Raw genomic sequence first — 13835 nt, forward strand, 5'->3', positions numbered from 1 at the left:
TGTGTGCGTGCGCGCCTGGAGAAGAGGGCTGAGCTCTGGTTAACATGGCCCATGGCGGAGCACCCCTCAGCTTAACTGTAATCTTTGGGTAATTGAAAAAGGGGCCTGGGCCACTTAGGAGCACAAAGAGCAGATTACATAGCTAAAACTAATTTGGCAAAAATGTAGAAATGGATTTTCTCCCCTCTATTATTACAATGCCCCCCTGTCCTCTTTACCTCCCCTCCTCCTCTACCCCCCTCCAAAACCAGACCCTGGGGGGACAGCGAGGGCAGGGGTAGAGGGGTGTATAGCAGAGGGAGGAGAGGGAATCAGTAGGGTGAAGCACTAAGTGAGGGGTTGGATGGTAGAGGATTGCTGACTGTTGTTATAATGGGTGTGGATTTTACACATTTGGTGGTCTGCACATGATCGATCTACCCCCAGTAAGAGGCCCCCTTGTCATGCAGCCCCAGTCCAAAACTAAAATGACAGCCCTGCATCTGAGATAGCATTACTGAGTCGAGGAGTGTCGCCGCAAAAGTGTTCTTAATTACCAAGCACACTATTTTCACTCTGCTCTGGCGGTTTGGCGCTCCGAGGGGGTTGATCATTTGATGGCTCTCAATTTTCTAGAGCTTTCTGAGCCATGTTGTAACTCTACTGCAGGCGCCTGCCATCTCTACCCCTAACCCAAATATTAATACACTCTTCTTTTGTTTTATTTTCTCCCCCTCTCCCCTCCTCTCTCTCCCTCTCTTTATAGTCTAATAAAGTCCCAGTGGTACAGCACCCTCACCACGTGCACCCGCTCACGCCTCTGATCACCTACAGCAATGAGCACTTCACACCGGGCAACCCCCCTCCGCACCTACAGGGAGACGTGGACCCCAAAACAGGTAAGACAGAGAACATACACACACTACACTATACTACACTATACTACACTACACTACACTACACTACACTACACTACACTACATTGATGCCCCGTTGGGGAATGGTAAAAATGGTTGGGAAATAGGTAACACTCCAGCCAATGTTCCAAAGACACACAGTCCTCAAATCCAAAGAGTGATATACAATAGCCACGAGATCTTCTCCCAAGGTCAACAAAAGAGAAGAAAAAAAATGTTTATTTTGAATTCCTCAACAGAACACAGAAGAATTCTTATTGTTGTCCACATACAAAGGCTACCACTGCTGCCTATGCAACCACCACAAATACACACACACACACACACACACACACACACACACACACACACACACACACACACACACACACACACACGACTGGCTGATCAAATGTAGTTTTATTTATGGAAGATATAGCCCTTACAAAGCACAGCATTGCAGGGCCTGCTTTCTCTGACCAGGTGTGAGGTATTTGAGGGCAGACAACAGTCAGGGCTACTCAGACAGAAAGCTTCTCTCTCCTTATGGCTGTGCTATTGTGTCTCTGGTCCTGCAGAAGTAAGTAAGCCTGTTGATTTGGCTCTGGCAGGGAGGGGAGGGTCACTATTTCCTCTCTCCTCTGACACTACAGGAGGAGGTGGGTGTGTGTGTAACTTCACATGCCTGAATGCTCCTCTCTCACACACACACAAACACACACACACACACCACAGCATGTTCCCCATCCATCTGACTGAATTTAAATGTAGCATTCCTTCATGTTAAATGTCCACCAGCAATAAACATTTTGACCTAGCAGGTCAACTCACTTTCAATATGTTGTACATAATATTGAGTTAGTGTTGAATAGCTTTGAAGGGTCTCTGGTTGTTTTGTTAGGGTTTTGAGGTAATAATGGTCTCTTATTATGATTTTCCTCACAAAAGGGTGATAATGACCCAGCTGCTGTTTAATGTGCCAGTTAATGGTCTGCTTAATTGAGCTTAGTGTTGTTGAATTAATTAACAAGTTATATTAAGACTTCAGCACTGGATGGCAATGGAGAGCAACGTTAGGAACTCTTTCCTCTGAGGAGTGCGTCAGTCAGTGCTGCTATGTCTATAGAACTAGGGCATACAACATTTTTGAAACACTCCTCAACTACAAATGTGGAATTAAAAAAATTTTTTATTTAATGAGGCAAGTCAGTTAAGAACAAATTCTTCTTTACAATGACAGCTTACCCTGACCAAACCCTAACCCGGTTGACGATGTGCCAATTGTGCGCCACCCTAAGGGACTCCCAATCACGGCCGGTTGTGATACAGCCTGAAAACGAACCAGGGTCTGTAGTGACACCTCTAGCACTTGGATGCAATGCCTTAGAAAGCTGCGCCACTCTGGAACCCTTAACGATCTATAACTTTTTATTTAAAAAATTCTCAATTAGTTCAGCATCAGTTTTGAGAGACAAACCTCAGTGAGGGTGTGTCTACTTCTTGGATGCACAAAATGTTCCTTAGGCATCTGTCACTGAACAATGTCTATGGAAACCTTCCCATGGGGCCGATTTTCAAATACCTGGCTTGGCCCTGTGGCTTTTTGGTTATGACACACACCAGCAACACACCGGCTGTGGACAGATTCATGGGGCCAGGGTTAGTTCTGCAGTACTCTTCATCTGGGTCCACTGTGGCCATATTGGCACCAGCCAAACAAAAACTGCTCCACAGCTGCACTGATATGCAGGCCAGGCAGGACCACTGTAAAATAATGCACCAGAGCAAATAAAAGTCCCTCCGCTGTGCTGTCTGCCAGTGGAACTCAAACACTTCCTTGTCATGTTTTAACGCTCAACACCAGAAAAATGGAAAAGCCATAATTTCCTCGCTTTCGCCATTCCTCCTTTTTTTACGACAGACCTTTGGAGGCCTAATGTTTTGGGTGGCTTGTCTGCATGTTTTATTTGCCTGTCAACTGCCACAGCAAGTGATTGCGACATTGGCAAATGTGTGATTGTTTCGCAGTGTCCTCTGTAGGACATCTCTGTCACTGTATCAGATGAGAAAACTACATTATTTCTGTCTTTGTTAAAAACGTTAGGAGGAATAGGATGAACTAATTCTGGTTAAAAGAAGCTGGAAACCCAAGGGACCCTATTTATAAGGCCTACTTTACAATGTCATAAGCATGTCATAGATGTTATCGAAAGTCATAAATCAAATCACATTGTATTGGTCACATACACATATTTAGCAGATGTTATTGTGGGTGTAGCGAAATGCTTGTAAGAGCCTATGTCAGATAAAGACTGCTAGGCAAATACAACACTGTAGTGTCATCCAGTATATTAGCTATGAAACAAGCTGGCCATTAATAACTTGCAGAGACGGTTTATAACATCCCTTCATTCATGCTTATGACAGTAAGAGAACTTATTAGGTTTATATGAAGTCGAACCCTGTTTATCCCCCCCCTTTCTCTCAGCACGTTATGACACCGTACCGCCAGACTCAAACAGCTTTGATCAGGACGTGTGATTTAGCACTGTGTACATGTGAGCGCAACCACTCTTCCTCCTCCTCCTCCTCCTCTCCACCCACCCAGCTTCCTGTGATGTCGACTCTGTTCATTATGAAACACACAAAGGAGGAATTTAACACTGACTGATGTTTCGGGGTCCATCTTTCTCTCCCTCTTTATTTGTCCCTCTACCCTTGCTCTCTCTACCCTTTCTCTCTCTTTCTCTCCAGGAATTCCAAGGCCTCCACAACACCCAGACATATCTCCCTATTACCCTCTATCGCCTGGCTCTGTAGGGCAGCTCCCCCATCCGCTAGGCTGGTTAGTACCACAGTAAGCAACATTTTATTATCCTCTTTCTCCACTGTCATCAAGCATGTTTTTTATTGCTCCACGCATGTGCTGGCTACATTGTTTATAACTATGTCTAGATGTAGATCTATTTAGCGGTTTGGATCATTAAGTATATCGTTACGGTATAAAATCAGCATCCCTAATGTAGATGATGTAATTTAGCAATAAGGCCCGAGGAGGTGTGGTATATGGCCAATATACCACGGCTAACAGCTGTTCTTATTCACGACGCAACGCCGAGTGCCTGGACAGCCCTTAGCCGTGGTATATTGGCCATATATCACAAACCCCCTGAGGTACCTTATTGCTATTATAAACTGGCTAACAACGTAATTAGAGTATTAAAAATCATGTTTTGTCATACCTGTGGTATATATACCACGGCTATCAGCCAATCAGCATTCAGGGTTAGAACCACCCAGTTTATAATGTCAAATGGTTCTCCGTCAGAGGCAATGTCTTCTGGTTTTGTTGGGTTTTCTAAGAGCTTGGTTTCTGTATTTTCCTGACTGGTAACATCATAAGCAGAGCACATAGGGAAAGCTCGGTATCCACTTATCTCAAACTGGGCCCTCTCAGTTTTGATCAAGCACTGATTTGACTCCTGGCTGACCACTGTCTCCAGTTCATACATTCTGGCAATGGACCAACTACTGGGCCTTAGAAGCACACTGCGGTTTCCTAACCCCCCCCCCTTTGCTCCAGCCCCAACTTGCTTCTTTGTGGCAAATGCATTTTTGCATTTCTCTGTATTGTCCAATTAGATTAATGAACCGTGATTGCCCGTATTTTACCCAGAATTCCACACGGGGGCTCTCCCCTGGTAACTCTTGTCAACACTTGTTAATATGACAAAAGGCTACAAATTAAGCTCTGTTAATTTAATGTTTTCTCACCGCGATGTAAATACCGGAAGAGGCCCCGAGCGCAGCCACGGCACCCTTTGATTTGCTGCACTTTATTTTGGTATAAATTTACATTCATTATTGGTTGTCTTTGGATGTGTAGACCTCAATTAGCGTGATGGCTCCATTAAAGAGTCCCGCGCTTCGTCTTTAATTATCACAACAAAACACCTAGTTCCAGCTTGGGGAGGAAGGGGCTCCCTCTCCGTCGACACCGAGCGAAGGGTTATGAAATTTAATTAGCCATTCCTATCAAATTTGTGGTATTCAAATTGTTCGGAGTTTGCCTCTCCTTTGATCCGCACTCTGCAATCCCCTAGATTTTAGTCCTGATCAAATGAGAATAAAGAGACCTGCGATCGGGGAGAGAGGGAGACCTCCTCTCCTTCCATCAACCCTGTTTCTTTACCTCCCTCTCTTCCCTTTGTTCTTTTTCCTTCTCCTAGGCAAGGTCAACCTGTTTACCCAATCACAACAGGGGGTTTTAGACACCCCTACCCGACTGCACTCACTGTCAATGCATCCATGCAAAGGTGAGTTGAGCCTTGGGAGATAAACAGGCATGCACACACACAGGAGGAGGCCATGACGCGGGTGCACACACAGGCGTCACACACAGTCTGCGTAAACTTATCCCTTAAGGAAAGTGCACACTCTCGTCTCCGTGCTCAAAAGGCCAATCCTCCAGTGTCCCCACTATGTGTTGAAATATTAATTATATTTATCACTTTCTAATGAGGCCCCTGAAGAACATTTACCCTAGCTGTATGTCAGCCACATCTGTAATGGACGGGGCATGTCCTAGTTGTTAGCCACCAGACACATTGATAAATAAACATATAGACACTTAAAAGGAGAGAATGATGTAGACTCGGGCTTGACACTTGGCTAATGCTTTGTTGGGTCCATTAGGGTCCAGCTCAAGAGGAGAGCTCTGGACTCAAGTGGACCCAGGGGGGCACATATGTTTGTTGTTGTTGTATTATGTGTCTTTAACTGGGCATGGCTCCCCTGGGGGCTGTGCTATAATTCTCTGCATTGTGTGGGAAGAGGGAAGAGTTAACTGTGGATGACAAGTACCCTATGATTTGTAGGTTCAGAGTCTTTTCGAAAAACGACAACAACAAAAACAAACAATTCCATATGGCCGCCCCTCCCTTTCCCTTTTCCCCTGTCCCTCTCCCTGAGCCCAGAACAGTATTCACAGGCATTTCATTGCAGGCAGCTGGAGAGTTTGGAACGGGGATGGTTTATAGTTTTGAGGGGAGGGGGGGGAGAGGCAGAGGCCTAGGGAGTATGGGGAATAGGCCAAACTTCAGTTTAATTACGTGCTGATTAGAAAAACAGCTCCTGAGATTCGACTGTTCAGACCTCTGTGACGTTGATGGATAAGTGTGAGCGAGGGAGGAAAAGAGAGAGAATGCAAAAGAAGGGAAGAAGAGAGAGGGAGGCCTCGAATTGGATATGGAAAGGTTAATGTTGTGAAATAGTACCTGACACCCTCAGAACTTTGACATTGAACACGTGTGCACTCGGGTTCCTTATCCCCACCCTCTCTCTCTCTCCCTCACACACACACATACACGCACACACACTCTGACATGGCCTCTTGGTACACTTCTTTTAATTAAAAGCAGAAAAGCAGATTGACTTCACACTTTCTGTTAAAAAGAGAGGCTAGGTGAGCCAATAGCTCTTCGTTTGTCCTTTTTCTTGGTTAGCCTTACATTGAAACTATATACCTTCACGTGTATTCTTCATTAATACACATTACCTATATACTTAGGTTGATAGTTTATATCATTGTTGGCCACCCCATGACCCAGACTCCCTTGTGGCTTTAGGAACAGGCCCAACCATCTTCACAGTTCACTGTAGCACAGTCTTGTTTTCCATATGTGGGTGTCATCTATGTAGCAGGGTTAAGATGGCGCTAATTTCTCCTCTCTATCCCTATTGTGTCCCTCTTCCACCCATAGCAACCCCCATGAAGCAGTCCTTGCCCTACCCCCTCTCCCAATCCTAGCCCTGGTTGCCTTGCTCTCAGGTACAGGCAGGGTGCGTCTGGTGTCTGGTAGAGCACAGGCAGCCAGACTAAGCAGGACCTGGCAGCATCTAGTGGACCTGTGTTTTAAGTGACAGCTAATTCACCCCTAATGACGGCCTCTACATTGTGATCATCTTATTTCCAGCAAGGCTAATTGAATCTACTGGATGGGGGATTGGCTGGGCTGTGGGGCTGGGGAGAGCTAATGCGTTCTGATGAGCCGTAATTGAATTAGCATAGCTGAATAGGTGGAGGTCTCCATCTCTCTGGAGAAAGGGGCTTTAGCATGTCCTTGTTATAACTTCCACTGGGGAATTGACAAAAAAATAAAAGACGTCCGATTGGGTTTTCAACGGCGTAGAGAAATGGCACAGAGTGGGAAGGTTTGGATAATCGTGTATATGACAAGGTTTCGGAAGCAAAAAATTGTCTCGTCTTTAAAAGGTATTTTCTTGCTTAAATATGGCACAAGACATCCAGTAGTTAGACACGGACATCCAGTCTGTGTCTAATAATTACATTGAGATGTCCTGATCCTGTATTTTACTGGCTAGCCAGATCTTAACAGGAGAACTAGTGCTTCAGTACTAGCCCCTAGTGCCACATACCGGCCCAATTAGAATGGCGAGAGCAAGTCTGGCTCTCGTACCTTGCACCCACTCAATGCGCACCTTACACCTAGGTCCTGTTTAAAAAATACATTCTCTGGAAGGGGGAAAAAAGGCAGGCAAGAGAGAGCAGAGTCAGTCGAACGGAGCAAATGAGAGACATTATTTTGATAATGGGATTGGAACCGTACAGGTCCATTATCTCTGGCGGGCCCTGTATGTGACAGGTGGGGAGAAGTGTAAACCCCTCGCCCCCCTGCCCAACGCCTGCGCTTTGATATGTTCCCCCCTCATCGCTCTCTCTCCCTTCCTCCCTCGCTACCCCTCTTTTTTCCTGCGGAAGGGAAGGCGCGCCGGCCGAGTTCGTTATCCTGTACATTAACCAGGCACAGGGGTACTTCCTCACATTGGCAATTAAATGGCACTGGCTGACACTGGGCCTGCGTTGCAGCCAATGACCCACCCCCCATCCTTGCCTTTCAGATTGAGACATAGGAGCCTGGGGGTTGGCTAAATTGGTCCAAGGCGCTGTTCTGTTCTGTGCTGATGAGGCAAGATGATGATGCCCCCGCACATCAAAGGGATGGCCGTCATGTTTAAACCATAACCTGGGCCGCGCGGTGGCAGCTGGGGCGAGGGAGGGGGAATGTGGATGTGGTAAGGGGACAGGGAGCAGGAGGAGGAGGAGTGTAGAGAAGGAAGAAGAGAAAAAAATTGGATGCTGGAACAGAGAAAACTTAACAAGAGCACCAAGAGAGAGAGAAAGAAGGCGAGAAGGGAGGAAAAAGAGAGAGTAGAGGAAGTGTGGCGGGCTAATGATGAGTGATCCGCAGCCACTGCCACGGTCGCCTCAGCATATGACATGGCGCAAACACAAACGTGTCAATGATAAAGGGAAGAGAGAAGAGGAGAGGAGAGAGCAAGAGAGAGGGAGGAGGGAGAGAGGGAACACTCCCCAGAGATCGCCTGCAACAGAAACGAGTTGTTCCTGGCGAGTTTATGCTCATCATTATATTCTGGCTCCGAGCCATGCAGCCAGACATAGCCAGATAATGAGCTGTTTAAAAAATATATATAATATTCCTCCTTTTTTGCCCTTCTTCATCCTCCACTCTTTTTCTATGATTTGTGAACGGTCATGCATAGCTGAGATATATACTGTGCACACACAGACACAGACACACTCATACAAATAATCTTGCACACACACACATTTACTCTCTCTCTCTCTCTCTCTCTCTCTCTCTCTCTCTCACTCTCTCTTTCACTCACTCACTCACTCACTCACTCACTCACTCACACACACACACACTGCTCAATAGATGCTGGTTATTGCCCTCAATCACTGTAGCTGTGGGAGATGATGAAATAATTCTACCAGTATTATGAAGATGTAGAGGGGGGAGATAAAGAATGGTAACACCATTAATAATTCGGATCAAGCATGAGGACAGATAGAATAGGCCTAACACAGTGATGCACAGAAAAAGGTGCCTTGCCAATGGTTAAAGATAAAGTGGTGCACTGGGACTGGGAATTGACATCAGCTCACACAGCGGTTTGGCACAAGACTCCATAGACCTGTAGTTTGTCACATTGTAAAGTGGGGCAAGACATCCTGGGACCTGTATTTGTCATCCACAGTCCGGAGAGAGGGGTGGTAGCACTAAACACTGAATTCACCTTGGAGAAAAAGGGAGCCAGTCACTATTTTGTCTCGGTTATGGAAGCAAGTGAGGATTTTATAGAATCCATTACAAGGACACGTGTAGTTGAAGTGTCTGTATGGACCATTTTGGCTTGTCAAAGATAAACCTTCAGTGCAATGGCTGCCCTGTCTTTCTATTTAACACTCTTCCCACTCCAACACAAACGGACTCTCTTTTTAAAATGAATATACTGTATGAAATATGACTCATTATGATGTGTAGCGTGTGTTTGCTGTGTAACAGTTTCGATGTGATTGTGAGATCTAAATTTTGTGATACGTATGGGCCGAATCCTTTCTTGATATACCCGTGCGAAACTCAAGCTTTTGTGTTAAGTCATGCATTGAACGTCAATGAGAGATTTGCGTGAAAATCTGACTTTCATGCTCGGACCTCAAGGTAGGATTCGGCCCTGTATATATGCACATCTGTATTAATGTCGAGTGAGCATATTCTGTCTCTGTTTGTGTCTAATATGTGTCCATCTTCCATTTCACACGTGTCCACTCTGACGATTTACACAGTTTTCTGTCCTCCAGGTTCCCTCACCACATGGTCCCCCCTCACCACAGTTTGCACCAGACCGGCATCCCCCACCCTGCCATCGTCACGCCCAACGTCAAGCAGGAGTCCTCCCACAGCGACATAGGCCTCAACAGCTCGTGAGTACACATACCTGGTTGTTTTCACCATTGTAAACTAAACAGCAGTGTAGTCAAAATTGGCACTGGTCTTGTTGTTCTAAATTCTACCATTACAATAATCTGTTTAATACCAATTCTGGGTATTTGCCAACCATACAGTACTATACTGTACACACTCCACAGGAAACACCAGGACTCGAAAAAGGAGGACGAGAAGAAGAAGCAGCCCCACATAAAGAAGCCGCTGAACGCCTTCATGCTCTACATGAAGGAGATGAGGGCCAAGGTGGTGGCCGAGTGCACGTTGAAAGAGAGCGCCGCCATCAACCAGATCCTGGGACGAAGGGTGAGAGAGAGACAACACCACTATACAGAGGCTCACTCACTATATCTTATTTTGTCTTTACCTCTCACGGCTCTTGGCTGAACATGGTCATGTTTACTGTTGACGATTATAGTCTTCTCGCCTTGCACTCACCTCTTTGTATTATGTCCTGTCCCTCTCTCTTCCCCTCCCTCTCTCTTTTTCTGTGTGTCTGTCTATAGTGGCATGCCCTAACACGAGAGGAGCAGGCGAAATACTACGAGCTGGCCCGGAAAGAGCGACAGCTTCACATGCAGCTCTACCCAGGCTGGTCAGCACGAGATAACTATGTAAGTTTTTAAGTTTTCAACATGTACATCCTGTATTTCTCCCCTCACAAGAACATGTCCCTGGGATGAGTGCTCTTGCTGTTCTGTCTGAGCTGAGAGCTCACCTCCTTAGCAATGCCTGCTGTCTGTTTCCCTAAACACCTTAGTCGATGGAATCTCCAATATACTTTACAGTAGACATGTTGGGCTATTTAAACAGGGCCTAAAAGCCCTGAAATGCTGATGCTGAAGGAAGTTTCTCTCCCAGCGTTGGTGTGTCCAGCAGTACAGATTGACCAGTGAAACTCTGACTCCTCTCAGCCTGCCCAAAGCATTGTGCACAAATCTGACTCCTTCACTACAAACCAACAAAGCCTCTATATAAAATGCAGCAAAATAAAAGAAGGGGGAAAAAGTACAAAAAGTGAGAAGGGAAAATTCTGTTATGGCCTGCAGTGGCAGTTAAAACCAGCGGGCAGAGAGAGCGAGAGAATGAATGAATAAATAAACAGAAATATGGGCCCCGTTTTTATTTCATGTCTCGGGTCTTCTGCAATATAATAACTAAGGTTCCTGTCTATTTCTCTTCTTTTGGCGGGTAACCAACAGGGCAAAAAGAAGAAGAGAAAAAGGGATAAGCAGCCAGGAGAGGGCAATGGTAAGTGAGCGCCAATTACCTCCTATTAGAGGAGCCCCATCATGTGTCAGGACTGTGTGACATCTCACAAGATAAAAGTCTAGCCCGTTTTTTTTTTTCTTTTTGTGTTGTTGTGCCTGGCTCGTTTTTTTGTACATAGTTATGCTACCCAATGCAATATTTAAATGGTAGACTTGCTTGTTCTTCCCCTCCTTCCATTCCCCATCCCCTCCCCTAGCCTTCCCCAGCTAATAACATTGAATATGCATGACCCCCCCCCCCCCCACCAGCCTCATCCCTCCTCCTCACCCCCGCCAACATCACCCCTCTCCACTTTGCCCCCCAGCATTTATGATACTGTGATGTGTGTTTTGAGAATGTGAAATTTAAGCATTGTGAGAGCCATTAACTTTGCCAGTGTTGTGTGTGTCTGTGTGTTATAATGCCTGTGCCCTGCAGATAGACTGTGCTTGTGTGTGTGTCTGTGTCTGTGCGTGTATGGGTGCATGTGTGTGTGTGTGTGTGTAACATGGGCTGCCCCTGCTTGTCTGCATGCATGCACACAAACAAACAAAAATCACCCACTTCTTGAAATTAAGGAGGTTTGCTAATTCTATTATTTCTTCATTTTATATTCTTATTATTCATATTCTTCTGATAATCCATATTGTGAGTTGAGAAGGAGAAATGCGGCATATTAAACTGTATTTTACGCTCGTTTACGTGAAGGATCCCCTCTTGAAGGCCTCTCTATCTGTTCTTTTTTTCAGAACACAGAGAATATTTTCCAAACCCTTGCCTTTCACTCCCTCCGATTACAGGTGCTAATGTCATTTTGAGTCTTAAATTACTAACTTGTTATTTTTTTCTCTTTTTGGTTTATCATGTATTTATTTATCTATGTATGTGTATTATATTCTATTTAAAAGTAGTTTTACTAAGCTAAATACAATATTTTGAAGGATGTTATTGACTTTGTTTGCTGCTTTATTTCTTAAAATGTTGATTATGTTCATTTATTTGACCATTTTATTTATTATACTAGCAAAAGTATGCTTCATTTGATATACTTACACATTTATTTAATGATGCTTCTATGTTAAAGTAATTCATTCCAGAACAATCTTCCCCATTTGGCCAAATCAATATGTAGTATATATTTCTAGCAGTGACTGTAAAAGTTACAGAATCTTAATGTTGAGTTATGACCCAGAGATTTGATGTCGGTCAGGGTAAACCTCCTTAATCTATTTGCTTCAGTAGCTGCACCTGTTCCTTTCCCTGGGCCAGCATGAGTTGGGCCTATTCCCCTTCTATGCTGTCTCTGCTCAAACTAGGGCCTGGATTCAAACAACTCACCACAGGATTCCTCTTTTGACCCAAGTGTAAACTTTGCTCTACATATGATTATTAAGCCATTATGGCTGCATTTACACAGGTAGCCAAATTCTGATATTTTTTTCCCACTAATTGGTCTTTTGACCACATCAGATTTTTTCACATATTCAGTGCTGATCTGATTGGTCAAAATTCGAAGGGGGGAATCTGAATTGGGCTGGCTGTGTAGAACCCATGGTAGAGTTCTAAAAGATTACACAACAAATTGTTTGTTGACAGGTCAAGGTAAAGGAAAACATTGTGTCAGGTGGTTGAATTCAGGTCTAAGTAGAAGTGCCCTTGCTGCATTCAGTAGGGTTCAACCCTTTAATGCTTTCGCTGGCAGGGACTAACCTAAACCTTCCCTTATTTTAACAGTCTGATACTGCTGCCTCTTTCACCTACCACCTATACCCTCTCCTTTTCAAATATGCTGATAAAAAGATAACTATGAATGGCACTTAGCAGAAATGTAATCATGTCTGCATTATTTCCCCCATCGTATTCTACCTTAAACAAATACCTATTATCTTTTTATTCTCTTTTTTATACTTAATCCTTGCACATTTATGCATTTGTTTACTTTTTGCTTGTGGTTTGATTTGACTAATGTCTGAAACACTAACCGTGTCTTCTGACAGTCCTTTTCTATAAAGGCATACTGCACAATTACTTGCATCTTTTTAATTAGGGGGGGAAATAAGCTAAATATGCCACGATTTCGAGACTCGCAGCCTCACTGGTTTACGATTTTTCTCCTTTATTTTCCTCCTCTTTCTCTTCCCTCCTTTTTGGTTTTTCTTCCTCCTCTCTGCTGGCTTCCCTCCCTGTTGTGGCATCAGACCTGAGCGCTCCTAAGAAGTGTCGAGCGCGCTTTGGGCTCGATCAGCAGAATAACTGGTGTGGCCCATGCAGGTGTGTATGGTGTGTGTGGCATGAACGCCAGGGCCAGGTGACGGCTGTTCTCTGAGCTGGGACTTCCTCCTTCCCTCCCCGACTCCCTCTCTCCTTCCTTCGCCAGGCTTTCGCCACCTCACAATTCTTCCTCCAACCCAGCCCTGCCAGTTTGGCCTGCCTCTATCCACTAGTTTTATTGGTGTTTGGGAACAGGGTTAACAGGGTATGCGTCAATGTGTGTGCGTGTGGTTGTTTGAGTGGTGTTTGTATATAACTCTAGATTCTCTACATATAGATGTGGGGTTGGGCAGGTCCAATAGGGGGTATTCTCTTTAGGAATTAGCCACAATGAGGGGCAGGACTCATCAGATGGTAGACTGGGTCTGAGAGGAGTTGGAGGCGTGATGGCCTGGTCTGTGTGGAGGAAGTCCCAGTGTTGACAGCCCAAACCTAAGCCCTGCCTACATGTGTTGTCTGTCCAATGACGTGTCCATTTTCTGTGTTTTTGTATTGTTTGTGTGTCTACCTCTTTGGCTAACAGATGCAAATACCCCAAAGAAGTGTCGTGCCTTGTTCGGGCTTGACCAGCTGAGTTTATGGTGCAAACCATGCAGGTATACCCCTG

At 45.0% G+C, this 13835-nt stretch overlaps 1 protein-coding gene across 50 annotated transcripts in view; it reads left to right on the forward strand.

Moving 5' to 3' along the window:
• LOC110499059 (transcription factor 7-like 2) overlaps positions 1-13835 on the forward strand; it is a 98846-nt gene that overhangs the window by 79681 nt on the left and 5330 nt on the right. For 6 of the 50 annotated variants that reach the window (XM_090212550.1, XM_021575905.3, XM_090212554.1 and 3 more), the window contains 9 exons: positions 746-878; positions 3630-3732; positions 5105-5191; positions 9562-9684; positions 9850-10012; positions 10213-10320; positions 10909-10957; positions 11707-11757; positions 13156-13228. In XM_090212550.1, the coding sequence (XP_090068676.1) occupies positions 746-878; positions 3630-3732; positions 5105-5191; positions 9562-9684; positions 9850-10012; positions 10213-10320; positions 10909-10957; positions 11707-11757; positions 13156-13228 (890 nt within the window). Of the gene's footprint in view, positions 1-745; positions 879-3629; positions 3733-5104; positions 5192-9546; positions 9685-9825; positions 10013-10212; positions 10321-10893; positions 10958-11706; positions 11758-13155; positions 13229-13751; positions 13825-13835 lie in introns of all 50 variants that reach the window. The other 44 variants (XM_090212548.1, XM_021575897.3, XM_090212551.1 and 41 more) reach the window with 18 other exon arrangements.

This window comes from Oncorhynchus mykiss, chromosome 20 (genome assembly GCF_057628025.1).
Source record: "Oncorhynchus mykiss isolate SJ-2025 chromosome 20, ASM5762802v1, whole genome shotgun sequence".
NCBI lineage: Eukaryota > Metazoa > Chordata > Actinopteri > Salmoniformes > Salmonidae > Oncorhynchus > Oncorhynchus mykiss.